The sequence below is a fragment of the Zychaea mexicana genome (assembly GCF_025766255.1).
Source record: "Zychaea mexicana strain RSA 1403 chromosome Unknown BDB00scaffold_85, whole genome shotgun sequence".
In the NCBI taxonomy this organism is placed as follows: Eukaryota; Fungi; Mucoromycota; class Mucoromycetes; order Mucorales; family Lichtheimiaceae; genus Zychaea; species Zychaea mexicana.
The window spans coordinates 51157-65640 of NW_026516748.1; the positions used below are offsets into that span (position 1 = coordinate 51157).

The 14484-nt window shown below is 43.2% G+C and overlaps 2 protein-coding genes across 2 annotated transcripts; one reads left to right on the plus strand and one right to left on the minus strand.

Moving 5' to 3' along the window:
* Positions 1-386: 386 nt before the first annotated feature.
* On the minus strand, positions 387-2572 carry BDB00DRAFT_842512 (Dak1 domain-containing protein). The gene is made up of 6 exons (XM_053124894.1): positions 2507-2572; positions 2020-2425; positions 1297-1958; positions 1097-1231; positions 797-979; positions 387-721 (listed from the first exon to the last, which is right to left on the minus strand). The coding sequence occupies exons 2-6, from the start codon at positions 2316-2318 to the stop codon at positions 426-428; spliced, it is 1575 nt and encodes a 524-aa protein (XP_052975827.1). The 5' UTR covers positions 2319-2425; positions 2507-2572; the 3' UTR covers positions 387-425.
* A 6370-nt stretch (positions 2573-8942) lies between these two features.
* Positions 8943-10017, plus strand: BDB00DRAFT_736639 (cyclin-domain-containing protein; the record flags this gene model as incomplete). Its single annotated transcript, XM_053118398.1, has 3 exons — positions 8943-9027; positions 9407-9597; positions 9733-10017. Coding segments are annotated over 3 exons (561 nt in total), but the record flags the coding sequence as incomplete, so codon positions are not given.
* Between the last annotated feature and the right edge of the window lie 4467 nt (positions 10018-14484).

Here is a 14484-nt window from a genome sequence, read left to right on the forward strand (position 1 = left end):
AATACTGTACGTAGATCGCGTAAAAGCAGAATGCAGTGTGCTCGTCACGTCCAGTTTAAAAAAGGCAAATCCCTTCTAGCAGTAAGATCCTATGCGTAGCGTATTACCTTTTACACCAAAACGGTTACAGCTTATTCGAGCGAAAAGAAGCCATCCTGATAAAAGGATCGGCTTTTACAGTAGTAACGAGTAATGAATGATGATCTGTGTCTTGTTTGGCGGGCTCAATGGCTATCATATGTATGGTAGAAATGTGCGAACTTTTAAACGCAAAAAAAGATGTTGGTGACAAAGACATTTAATGATAATAATACATGAAGAGAAGCTTTTAGACCCACACGAGCATAATGAAGATACATGCAATAAAAAATTGTGACGACAGGTGTTGGGAATGTTCACAATTATTTCATGATATCACTTTTATTTTATTGTTGTTTCAGTCCAGAGCAAAGTCCTTCTAAAAGTGCAGCAAGACCCCATGCTCCAGCATCGGGTAGTGAGGCTTCTTTTACGTCTTGTGTAGCAATGTAAGATGCTCGTCCCATATGAGCTTCGAGTGTCCGTGTCGACTCGGCCCCTTTTCTTGCAGCCTTTGCAGCTTCTTCCATACTGCCTGTGTCACTGAGCACTTGAACAAATGGAATCAAACTATCCATCAGAGTCCGGTCACCGACGCGTGCCTCGGTGTATGACTGCAAGGCATCGAGTGCATGAGATGATGCTATTAGATTGGTAAGCATTATAGGATTAATTACTGATGTTTAGAGCTCCTTTACTTTAAATCGTGCTGTACTACCTTTGGCCCATTGTTCAACGTCGCTACTGCCATACTTGGACAAACCACCGCCGAGCGCGCTCAGGTAAATGCAGTAAATGGCAGATGACGTTCCACCGACGGTGCCCTCGATAATATCAGCTAACGCAAGCATGGTCTGAGGTGCGGAAAACAATGGGAGCCTCGGCAGAGCCTCAGTAATGGCTATTTTGCACATAAAAGAACAATTGTTATCATTTTGATGTTGCGTTATATTATATGAAGCTTTATATGCTGCACACAGGTCCCTGCTTATCTTTCGTCCCTAAATCCATCGCTCACCTGTTGCCGCAGACTTCAAGGTGGTACCACAGTCACCATCACCGAGAATAGTATCAAACGATGTAACCTCTGGCTCAGCCTCAATAACGCTTTTGGCTGCATTTTGAATTGCATTTTCCAGAACCTGAGAATTGTCTACACATGACAATGCATCCCAATTTGATCAGAGAGTGAGTCATAAGTTCTACTGCATAAAATACCTTTTTGGTCATTTGCTTTCTCATCCGCTTCAGATGCTGCGATTGTTTCTTTTTGCTTCTTATCGTCAGCACCAACAACGGTTGTCATAGCGATATCTGTGCTGAAAGGTAAGAATGCCGATGAGGTGCGTGGCCATCCGGGTACCATCACGTTTTGGTCGAGCAAATCCAGTAACTGCTGTCGCTGCTGGTCATCATCCTGCAGTCGCAACAGGGTGATTGAGAAGCCTGGCATATTCAAACTGCTGAGGAATGTGCCGGCGAGAACACGTTCGATTGACAGATTAGCAGGCGTTCCTTCCACAACAGATTCGACGGCTTCTTTGACAACAAGATTCAATTCAAGGGCTGATATACTGCCGAGATTGTTCACCATCAAAACGACCGGGCTGTTTTGGCTTAGCTTCAAATAGGCTCTCTCCTGATCCTCCTGGTCCGTCAACATGGTGACCATCTTGCGAACGAGTTCCTTTGCAGGCAACGTACCCAGCTTGGAAATACCAGGCTCATTGTGGATACCCATACCCAGCTCAATCTGGTCCTCGGGCAGCTTTTGTACAGTGGTGGAACCAGGTACGTGGCAGTGATCAAGAGCTACACCCAATGTGGCAGAATGTTGATTGACGTATTCGGCAGCTTGACGAACTTGTTCCAGTGTGGATCTAAAAATTTCGCAAGTGTGAGTACTCATTGTAACCTCTCCAGCTTCTTTAGACACAATACCCTTTCTGAGCCGCCAACGCACCGGCCACCTTGACGGCCATAAGAGTGGCAGCCAAACCGCGACGTCCGACTCTGCTTTTCGTTCCGATAGCCGCGTCGTCGCCGACAATCACCATATCAACGAGAATCCCACGCGCTTTCGCACGTTCCACCGCCAAACCGAAATTCAAACAATCGCCCGTGTAATTCATCACAATCACCAATGTGCCATGCGGCGATTGAGCCTGTTCAATGGCGGCCAAGATTTGACTGGAAGAAGGAGATGCAAAGACATGGCCACACACGGCCGCTGCCAGCATACCGTCACCCACAAAACCAGCATACCCGGGCTCATGTCCAGATCCACCACCGGCAATGAGAGTAACTTGATTTTGGGCTACGGTTTTAATGTCGGCCCTGCAGACGACTTTGTGTAGTAGTATATATCGTGTGTTAGATAAAGTGGTTGAGTATCATTAGTACCGATATCCGTCAAGTAACAGCTTACCGCGCTCGGTTGGGATCCATCGCAAGTGCGGGTTCGCATAACATAATCCTTTGATACTTTCGGCAACAAGCTACAACGCAACATTATATTCAGAAACAGCTTATATTTTTTAAATTATGTCCTTCGCCTTGACCTACGTTTTCCGGATCGTTGGTAATATGCTTGGCTATGAGAAATGGAGTATGCGGAGAAAATAGCTCTTTTAGAATATGATATTTGCATGGAAAACAATGAGTTGTCTTTGACACCTCACCTATCGTTCCAGTAGTCATAATAAGGGCTTGTGTCTCTGTTTTGGCTCGTGTGAAATAGATAAAGAAACACTCCTGCAGACCTTAACTTTGTTTAACATTTTATACAGGTGTAAAAACTTAAAGTAAACTCTGTTCAAACCACATGCGGGTTTTTAAAAAAATAGTTCCTTTTACACAGTATCATACATGATACAAAAAATCACAGGTTGGCGTATAATTTTCTATGCAAACAAGAGCTTCACCATTTTCTTTCGGATTATCCATGGACTCCTGCTCTACCGCGATCTTCCAATGCTTCGACGAATTTGATGGAACAAGGTCAACCTTAAAGACTCTTCTTAGTTCCGACCATCTTTATCCTTGGCATCTAGCGCGTCTACAGAATGTCCGAATAACCCTGACTAATTTTCCAAAACTCAAATGCAAGCACTAATGCTAGTACTAATGTATGCACATACACAAATCTGCACGGTAAAAACGTATACCAATTAAAAGACTGCTTCAATATATGTATGCATTGGTTTCCCAGTAATATCGAACTAGGCACGATCTACGGACGTATAATAACATGTGCCGAATAGCTCCTATAAAATGGCTCAGTTGCAGATAAGAGTGTTTATGCTTCATAGACATCATCTGGGTCTATTATGAGCTGTTGCTCTGTTCGATGGATAGATGTCCGTATCCGTATCTTGTACACGTATGTATGCGTGACTCGAACATCATTATCTCCCCACATTTCAAATGATTGAGGCTTTTACTGGAGTTTAACTACTATACTACATGATACAAAGTTGCTCAGGTCTGCTAGATCAGGTTCTCTGCTGACAGCTTGTCCAAATGGTTGCCTTTTTTTCTTTTCGTACGGTAAACTCGAATCACATTTTCAAAAACTTCATAACACTGAAAGCGACGTATGTTTGCTACTGTTTTTGTAACGGTGGCAGTGACGAGGATTTCAAAATAATACAGGGCTAGACACTATCAGTTGAATGTTACGGCATGAGTGGTTGAATGTACTCAGTTTGGAAGTCGGTAAGCAGAAAATATATAGTCCATGACAGCGCTGTATCTAGGTCATGATCGAAAGATTTCCTTATAAACTGTAATCCTAATTTAAAACATAAGCGTTTTTATGTCGAGAATTGTCGATACTGTGGCCGAATAAGTAAGATTTCGTAGACGAATAGTACTGGCGATGACGGTATGGTCGACTACTCATCGGATAAATGTCTGAATGCCTTATATCAATCGAAGGTGTGGAGGAGATTCATCTTGATCCGCCTTTTATGCTTTCGTTGCCTTATCAACCTACAAAAGAAAATGCGCCATAAGTATAATATCTAAACACGTACTAAAAATGTTGATAACCAGTATGTCAGAGCTTTTGTTCGTTACTTATTATATACAGTACTAATTTTTTGTCACTCCTATTGTATAAGATCAATTTAGTCATACTATTAAGTCATGGCAATGCAAAATACACCATCAATTACGTGTATATATAAAATTTAAGGCGACGATCTACAGAAACGCAGCATCAACAGTTTATACAAACCAAGTGTGATTAATCCCAAGTTTATGCACCCAAGAGCACGTGCAATTTGCCACAAGCGCTGACGGCAAAACAAGAAAGTACTGTACATACAGTACGTTCTGACTATACTGAAAATTAATTAACGAACGTGCCTAAATTCCTTTGACGATATTGGACTTTCTGATAAAAGTTCAACGCATCTTGGAGAAAGTGAATATCAGTGATTATTCTCCAGAACAAGTTTGGATGCCCATTTACTTGACTCCCTTTAATTTATTCCGTCAGGGCTGGAACGCTTTGTTGAGCAGCCATGGAGAAACATTTTGTTCATGTTGAGTACATTGTGCTACATCCTAGCGCTTGCTGCCAAAACCAGGAAGCTTTTCCTAATATCCACTTGAGCTGCAATCCATCAGTATGTAGCGTTGATATGTACGATCACGGTTTAAAGACTCCTCATCGGTACGATACATCGATGCACTGGGAGAATTGTCGTCGTTGACTGGTGATACAGTAGTTGTTTATCCTTGAGCCTTGAGCGTGAATGTTCGTTGCTTAGGAAAATAAAAGCTATCAAAAGACATCTGATGATGTATTTTGTTGCAAGCGTGATAATGTGTTGCTACGTGGCCAACGCTGGATGCTTTCGCTTTGTTTTACAGTATAGCTTTATTCTGTAATATCCATTTGATGTTCTGTAAAACACATATCAGCTCTTCGGAAGACCATGAAAACAGTTCATAAATGAAATATATCATTATACACTAATCTACATACTTTGTAATTTCTTTTATAAAAACCGCGTCTTGCTGTTTGGATTCCAATGTAAAGTTAAACTAATACCAACCCGTCTTTATATACAGACTAGGTTTTTTGGTGGAAGTAAATCTACTTATTACTTGGCTGTTCTCATATTGTATACACTTCTCCATTGAGTCACAATCAAGTGCGTTTATTGCTGGTAGCAGATATTTTGAAACAGAAAAAAGATCTTGCTACATACGCAACCTTCTTACCTTGCAGAAGCTTCAAATCTTGAAAAAATGCTACGTACACTTTTGAGACTCCCATCTATCATTCTGGGAGTTCTTGGTGAAAGAAAGATGATGATGCGGAACTACTAGTTTAAGCACTTGAACACGCAAGCGTTTCTGACTAAATGGGATATTGTATAACAACGTTGAATGTGTAAATTAAAGAGGAGATACGTAGCAACTGCAGGAGCATAAAGTATATGAAACTGCATTAGGATGTACGTTAATACAGTGTATGTACAGGATGCTACATGGTACCGTCGACATAGCATATCATCACACTTTGTCTTTGAATTTTTCTTTATAGAGATCAAACAGCATGACGGCTATGTATATTCGTCTCTTTCTTTCAATTTATTGAATTCGCCATATTTTGAAAATGATTAGGGCTTTATATTTTAAATTATTCACAGTGTCGCTGACTAATGCAAGCGACTTGTGCTGTACCTCTAGCTGATGATCAAAAAGGAAATGTATGAGGTGTACATTTACTACCATACCAAGAGTGCATAAACAACAAGTTACAGTATAGCCTCTTTTTGATGATACCGATTGATCAGTAAAGCAAAGCCGTTATAGTAGGCTCGCAAGAATGACTTCATTTTTCCAGCTATCTATGATAATTAGAGTGGGACATTCACCTTTCTTGCGACAATGATGGCACAAACATGGTTTTAACTACATCACAAAACGTATTGGGGAACACCTGCGTCAAACATTCAGCGAATGATAACTTGCAAGTTAATCCTTTGCAAGTTAATCCTTTGCAAGTTAATCCTTTGCAAGTTAATCCTTTGCAAGTTAATCCTTTGCAAGTTTTGAAGGATGTGGTCAAGCTTTGAAACAAGTGAGAGTGTTAAACCTTTCCAAATTATTAACTAGTATATGTGATTTGTCAAGGCTGTGCTGCCTGCAGCAATTAGACAAAATATCTGACAAGAATTATGTAGAGCTTTTTTTTCTGATAACTCGCAGCAACTGTTATGGTGGTGATTACTAAAACACAAAACACCGTAGGCATTTCCGTAGCAGTGTACAGCAGCTATAATCACCGCAACCCATATCCCAACCAGTATCATTACAAAAAGACATCTAATGCGGTGTCGCCTGTTTGTTGTTTACTAGAAATATGTATATGCTACTGCAGCCAAATTACAGATGATCACGATAAAAAAGCAAGGAACTGGTTATGTTAGTAGTAGCACACTACACAAACTGATTTCTGAAGCAATCAAATCAAGGAGGCAAAAGCCGCAACAAGAGCAACAATGGTGCGCAAAGATATTAGGCTACCTTTTTTATACCAAGTAACAATTAGGCCTCTCAACACAGCCACCATCATCATCATCATCAGCAGCGCATCAAAACTGGTTTACGATGAGAAAGAAGTGGCCTTATCGAAAAGTAGGTAAACGTGAGACTTGAAAGATGCTGTTGCTCTCGCTCTCAGCTCCTTTCTCTAATCCACCCCTCCTGCATACAACGCAGTAAGTTCTAGTAAGATCTATCTAATTAATGTGGGAACACTAAGCATACCTATCCCCTTTCTTTTGAGTCGTTAAACATTAAAAAAGCGAACCTCATTTATAATTATTGTTTCATACACCAGAATATAAGACAGGCTACTATACTTTCTTGTTAATACTACTGAGCAGCCATGTTTCCTATCGAGATACCAAGTCAGAAGAAAAAGATGAGTGGATATCGTAACCCCCACTACTAAGCATACCAGATCTACAGCGCATCGTCATAGCAACACAGAAGTATAAAGAAACTTCTCAGCGATAGAGCAAAGAGACGTCTGGATATACTCGTTTTCACTAGACCTCATGGTTAGTTCATCAGTAACAGTCACAGGCATCCACTTTAATATTTCACTATTCCATGTTTCTGTTCTTCTGATGACTATCAGTCAAGAGGACTGCATAAGTTTAGACAGCAGGCAGAAAGATGGTAAGGGGGTGGGGGTGGGGCGCACCAACAAAACGCTCGGGCGGCTGACTTGATCTTATATCCGAACACCCACCCATCCGGTGCGAAACAAGAACGACTCGTCGTGTAACAATGTCGTGCTTTCTGTGATACATCACCCTCCTTCCTTGTTGAACAGCAAGTGCAACCATACACAGTGCATCTGCGCAGGACCATGGCGTCCTTCTTTGCAAGATAGAAAAAAAACGGGTTGCAAATAGCCAGTACGTCATCATGGGGCTGGTCACGTTTATACTCTGGTTGATGCTGCTGTTGTAGTTGTTGTTGTTGTTCTTGGTTGGTTGGTGGGTGGTGAGTTGTGGTTGTGTTGCTCGTCGCGAGTCATCCCGTCTTTGTGTCCGGCACGCTCAAAAGCGAAACGTGTGAACCTGGAAGCAACAAGGTGTGTTGAGAAAAGGGCTGAGACCCCCAGCAACGCCGGTTGGGTTTGTTGTTGCGCAGCAGCATGTGCAAAGACATAAGCCACAGTGTGTGTTTCCAAATCGGGCGTCTCTCTTTACCCCCCCCCCACTATCGCTCTCTCACTCAACCCAACCATACCCTGCCCCCCAAAATATAACGAAAAGGAAAAAAGTCCGCAGCACTTTTCCATATAAAACACAATTCCAAGTGGGCGTTTCTTTCTTTTTCCCTGATTTTCTCTTCTTGCTTATCTTTCTCGTTATTACTCGACTGCGGCTTCCGCTTCACGACACTCACCTCTTTGCCAATCACCCGCAACACTAACCAGCAACACAGCTCTCATTCACCACCAGCCAGCCAGCCCCTTTCCAGGTGTACCAACAAGACCAAAAGCAACAACAACAACAACAACAACAACCGTTCGACAACCGTGGACATGATTACCATTGCTTCAATCTTTTAAAAAGTAATACTCCAACAACCACTGTAAACACACTCCATCGATCGACTTTTCTACTCTTTCTGTTCATCTCCCATTCTCCCTTATCTTTGCCCCAATGTTTCAATAATTCTACCCTCTCTCTTCTACCCCCAGTCTAGTATAAAAAGAATATATTCCAGCGTAAAGAAGTAAGATATATATTTTTTAGCCTTTAACACAAAGCTTCCTCCCCTCTCCTCCCCCCTTTTTTTTTCACAGAGCCCAAACTCATCTTCCTTCCCCTTTCCCCTAACAAATGGTTGAATTTGATGTCCATGTTCCATCGACCACCACCTTTGAGCCCGCTCCGGCCCCCACCGGACCCGACGTGAGGGGCACTGCTCCCGCTCCACTATCGTTCTATGCCCACCCTTGTACTTTCGATTATTACAACTCTACCGATCCGAATCTGTATTCGCTCAGCAACCCTCGCGCATACTCTTCCGCCCTGCGACCATGTACATACGCCATTTCTGCTACGACTACGACAAATACGACGATGATGACCGACGACAATGCTTATCCTCGACCGCAACAACAACAACAACAACAGCAGTATCACTATACGTCCGGTTTCAACAGTTCAAGAATACCATCAGCCACCCCCGCCACCGCCAGTAGTATCAGCAGTGTTAGCAGTACGTCCAGTAGCATCTTTAGCGCAGCCAGCAACACCAGCCTCGGCAGTGCCAGCAGTGCAGCTAGCAACCCTGCGAATACTTGCGAATTGTCATCGACCGATGAAGAACCCTGTGAAAAGTACAGACAGTTTTTGCACTCATCACGACAGGAACGAACGGTGGTGATAGGCAAACTAGTGGGTGAGTACTGTGCAATAAACACGAGTTGAACGAGTGAGGAAGAGTGTAGCAGCGGATGAAGTAGATGTGAAGATGGGAGTAATGCTAGCCAAGTCAAGTGGCGGAAAAGAAAAGGAGATTGTGTACACACATACACACGCACTTGCATACGTACTGCACCAGAGCACACACACACATTGTATACATACGCGAGCGAGCAAACGTGCGCCATTCTAGACGAGCGACACCCGCTTTGCTGCTGCTCCCTTTTTCTCTCTCTCTCTCTCTCTCTCCATATTACTTCTCGCCACATAACACACAAGGACATAACTGTATGATGTCTTGGTTGATCAGTCATCTCGATGGATAGTATTCTAAATAATCTCTTGACTGTTTGTAGACATTTCGGCCGAAATCATCGATTCGATATGGCATCCAAGATTCCTACAAGATAGCCAACGCCAGGCCAAAATTATGTCTACCCGCAACTTTATTCACGAGATCCTGAAACGCTCCAAAACCACCTACTCGACACTCCAAATAAGTCTTTTCTACCTGTTTCGAGTAAAGAAAGTTGTCCATGAACGTCTTGTCCGCCGTAACAACAATGCAACAGCTACTGCTGCTTCCGCCGCAACGGTCGTCCTACCTCCTACTCCACCTTCATCACAAGCTTCAGATGACGACGACGACGACGACGACGAAAAACAGCTTCAGCAGGACCAGCTCCCAGAGCCTCCGCGTAAAAAGCAGAAACGACAGGTATCTGAACGGCTGGACGACATCGTGTGCTGTGGCCGGCGCATGTTTCTAGCGTCCCTCATGGTCGCATCAAAGTATCTGCATGACAAGAACTATCGCAACCGCGCCTGGGCCAAGATCTCTGGATTGGACATTGATGAAATCAATGCGGCCGAGTTGGCTTTTTTGCGTTTGATCGATTACAAGTTGTATGTCAGCAAGCCCACATTCGACAAGTGGTATACTTTGTTGCATGGTTATGTGCAGAAACAGCAGGATGGTATTGCCGCTACTGCTGCTGTTGCTGTTGCTCCTTCGAATAACAGTTTGGGCTGTAGTGACAGTGATAGTAGCACTACTGCTGGTACGAGTACCTCTTGTATTGCCGCTGATTCTTCCTCAACAATAAAAACGGATATCTGATCGGAATGCACTGTTCTTTTTTTTTTTGCATACTTTTGACTACTATTGCTTCTCTTGCTCTTTCTCTCTCCCACGCAAAACACACACGCACGTACATAAACGGAAGTAAACAAACGTTCAATAAGGCATGCTGCCTTATTCTCCCTTCCTCACCCCGCAAAAGTATCATCCCCTTTCTCTCTCAGGCGCAGTCCCTCCTCTCATTTCACAGGATTTTACCAACATGTTGGCGTTGGAGAGGTCTTTTATTGGCGGTAACTGGCATGAAAGATGGCAGTAGCAGAATTACGAAAGTCAAATGGCAGTTGGGAACTGTTATCAATGATTGAAAGTACGTTAACAATGCATGTGTATAACAAATAAAACGAACAGTCTGCAAAAGTATACGTGAAGATGATGACAATCTTGTTATACCTTACCCGGTTCACTACTGATGTCTCCGCCAAGTTCTATTATCATTCGTGTGGAATATACGATAGATGGTGCTACCTGTATCAAATCAAACTCCAAAGATGTTTCTTAACATGTGCATGTATATACAATGTGTACTACCAATGAAGCATTTAACGTCTTGCTGTGCCATTAATCAAAAGCAAGATTTTCATAGATATAGCGTATGTTTTAAAAAAAATCAGTTTATGACTATGCCTCAAGTATCAGCGCCATTACTACAGGTGTTGCATATGTGTAGCAGTGACACATGCATTTGCAGATGTAGGCACTCGTCGAACAGCCTTTTTTACTATGATACAATCTTCGATAATTGATGACGGTGATGGATGTCGTCTTTTTAAAGCTCTTTTACATTGATTTTTAAAGTTGGGTACACTGTGGTCGGCAAATTTTCAAAAGTGAACATCTCCATCGGCACGCCAGAGATCGCACTTCTGGTTGTATAATCAATGAATGGATCGCTCTATTCACGGAACCACACCGGTAAATGCACAATTCATAATTTTCTTTCATAGAGAGGCTGGTCTCGTTTTCTGCAGCAAGCTGCTCCTCGAAAAGCATTTATTATAATAGTCAATTGATCAGCCCATGCTCAGGATAGTTACAAAACACTTCAAGAGAGTAGAAACGAAATCAATAAAATTTATTGTACACAAAGACAGAAGAAAACAAGTTTATTTATTATTGCTTGCAAATGGCCGGCTTGTATATGAATCCTTCGTTCCTCAAAGGAGAGGTTGCTCTCCCTTGGTCTCCCCAAGCCTCAGTTCCAAAGGAACCTACACCTCCCAATAACAAATCACTACAAATAGAAGAAGATGGGTGAGAGTAGTTTGTCAAGGGGGGAATTACGTGTATACTTACTTTGTGAGTGCACTGCGGTAAAGAACTTTACGGCTTGTAGTGCGCTCACCTACACCTCCCAATAACAAATCACTACAAATAGAAGAAGATGGGTGAGAGTAGTTTGTCAAGGGGGAAATACGTGTATACTTACTTTGTGAGTGCACTGCGGTAAAGAACTTACGGCTTGTAGTGCGCTCACGGATAGGGCTCGCTGCAATAGCGACTCGTGCACTGCGTCACAAAGATCCTAATGAAAGTCGCAAATGTACGCCGAAAACAATAACGAATACTGAATCTGCACGTACACCCACTCGGACCCAAGTAGTAGAAGACAGCCCTCAAATAGAAGAAGATGGGTGAGAGTAGTTTGTCAAGGGGGGAATTACGTGTATACTTACTTTGTGAGTGCACTGCGGTAAAGAACTTACGGCTTGTAGTGCGCTCACGGATAGGGCTCGCTGCAATAGCGACTCGTGCACTGCGTCACAAAGATCCTAATGAAAGTCGCAAATGTACGCCGAAAACAATAACGAATACTGATTCTGCACGTACACCCACTCGGACCCAAGTAGTAGAAGACAGCCCTCAAATAGAAGAAGATGGGTGAGAGTAGTTTGTCAAGGGGGGAATTACGTGTATACTTACTTTGTGAGTGCACTGCGGTAAAGAACTTACGGCTTGTAGTGCGCTCACGGATAGGGCTCGCTGCAATAGCGACTCGTGCACTGCGTCACAAAGATCCTAATGAAAGTCGCAAATGTACGCCGAAAACAATAACGAATACTGATTCTGCACGTACACCCACTCGGATCAAGTAACAGAAGGCAACCCTTCAATAAAGAAGCTGAAAAGTGGTTTTTATTGGTATCGTTCAATGAAGTGGAAAAGGTGGAAAAGATCTTTCGACAGTGAGGAAGAAGGAAATGCGCAGTCGAGTCCAGTTCTTTTGTAGGCGTCACAGTTTGACCTGTTTGACCATCCGATGTTGCACAAGGATCGCGAGCAATGGATGGCAATCTCTCAAGGGCCATGCTTCACACAAATAACACCTGCACATTGTAGACGCTCTAGGCTCCATGTACACACTCGTCTCATCTCGCTACTTGGCAATCACGATGAGTTTCGCTCTTTTTCTGTTCACTTAAGCTTGCCTCTTATCGGTGTACCATATGCAAAGGGGCAAGAGTCGAGTGGGAACTCTTCAGAAGTGTGTGTAACACCAAGAATTTTTCCAGGGCACCAATTCAGATACCATGGAAATCGCTACAAGTTCACTCCAAGTAAGTCAAAATATGCCACAGCGGCCGATTCAAAGAAAGAAGTGGCATTGACGGTCAAGGGACACAGCCGCAACAACCAGGATGTCGATGAACAGAAGGAGTAGAAAGAAGAGCAGCAGCACCGCCAGGGAGCGACAACCTGTCGATGTGACGTTAAAAGAAATTATAGAGCGCGTCGTCATGAGTTGTTCCTTACATCCACTACTCGAAATATGTAATTAGCAAGCATGACTTTGGCTTTTGTTTGAAATGTGAAGATAGCAGTCAGGGTATACAGGATGATTGGCAGCACATATGTAGGCAGTAGCAGGGACGGCAAAATAGTTTTATGTCTACTGTGACTCGTATTACGTCGTATGCTTAAGATCGTAACCTGATGTTTTTTGAAGCCTTCGAAAGCCTTGGAAAGCTTTCCAGAGCATTTAAAGATTTCAGAAAGTGAACATGAATTTCTGGCGTATGGCTACCAATGAACGTGCGTCAGACCTCCAACATCTGGTCTTTATCGTAGGCGGTCGAGTAGCTGTACTGTACCAGCCAATGTCCTTAACAAAGATGTCCTCGCTTTGCGCGCTCCATGAAACCCCTTCTTTGGTAAGGCTTATGAGTTTGCTTTATTGACAACCAATTGCTGTTGCTGCTGTTGTCGGCTGCGGAGACATTTTGGTATAATGAATGGTGTCGTAGCATTTTTCCGCCCGAGGAATCCCGGTATCCTTATACCACTCTACTACTGAGCGTTGAATTTTGCAGTTGGTGGCATTCCATACGTAGTAGTGGTATTAAACGCGTCTCCTCGTTCATTTTTTGATTTATCCTGAGCGTCGTAAGATGTAAATCCAATGTGGAAAGCACGGCAACAAGCCTTGTGCATCTTAGCCATGACATTCGGAATGATTTCTCGAGTAATGCATCTACTACTGGCCGCGACGAGGCCAAACCAACGAATATACGCGATAATCCCTTGTATCCATCGGACACTCCAACGGTCTTCACCACCAATGAATGCTTTAGTCAGCACGTCACAACAGTTGGGAAGCGACTTTAGCGTCTAATAATCATATCCTGTGCCTGAGTCCCCATAGTTCTCGTGGGCCCGTTCGCATGCCTGATGACTAAAGTTACTGAAAAACACACTCAAAAACACACACACGGGTACGTAACAGCAGAAATACGGCGACGTATCTTTTGATTTTATACAGCGCAATGCTGCCTTTTTTTTTAAAAAAAAATATGCTTTTATTAATCTACATACTGCTACTACTACATACCGCTGTCACTGCCACTGCCACTGCTGCTACTGCTGCCACTGCTGCTACTGCTGCCACTGCTGCCACTGCTGCCACTGCTACTGCTGCTGCCACTGCCACTGTCACTGCTACTGCCACTGCTTCTGCTGCTACGGGTAGTCCTGGCTGAAACGACGAACTTTTGGACGCGGCCATCCCGGTTCATCGTTATGCTCGTCGACACTGTGCACGGGTACTTTTTTGCATTCGAAATCTTGGTCACAATTTCCATGATTCAAAAGAAAAGAAAGAGAGAGAGAGAGAGGAGCAAAGTAGCAAAAATTATCTCCATGATGTAGTGCTTTTATATCTTCTTTTTTTTAAATTGAGGGCTCTGAGCCCCAATAAAATATGTTGCTTATTCTGTTATGGGTGCTATGGAGGGGTAACGTGCCTTTAGGTCCTGCAAATACTGTAATGCAATCGTTTGATTCCATGGCGACTCA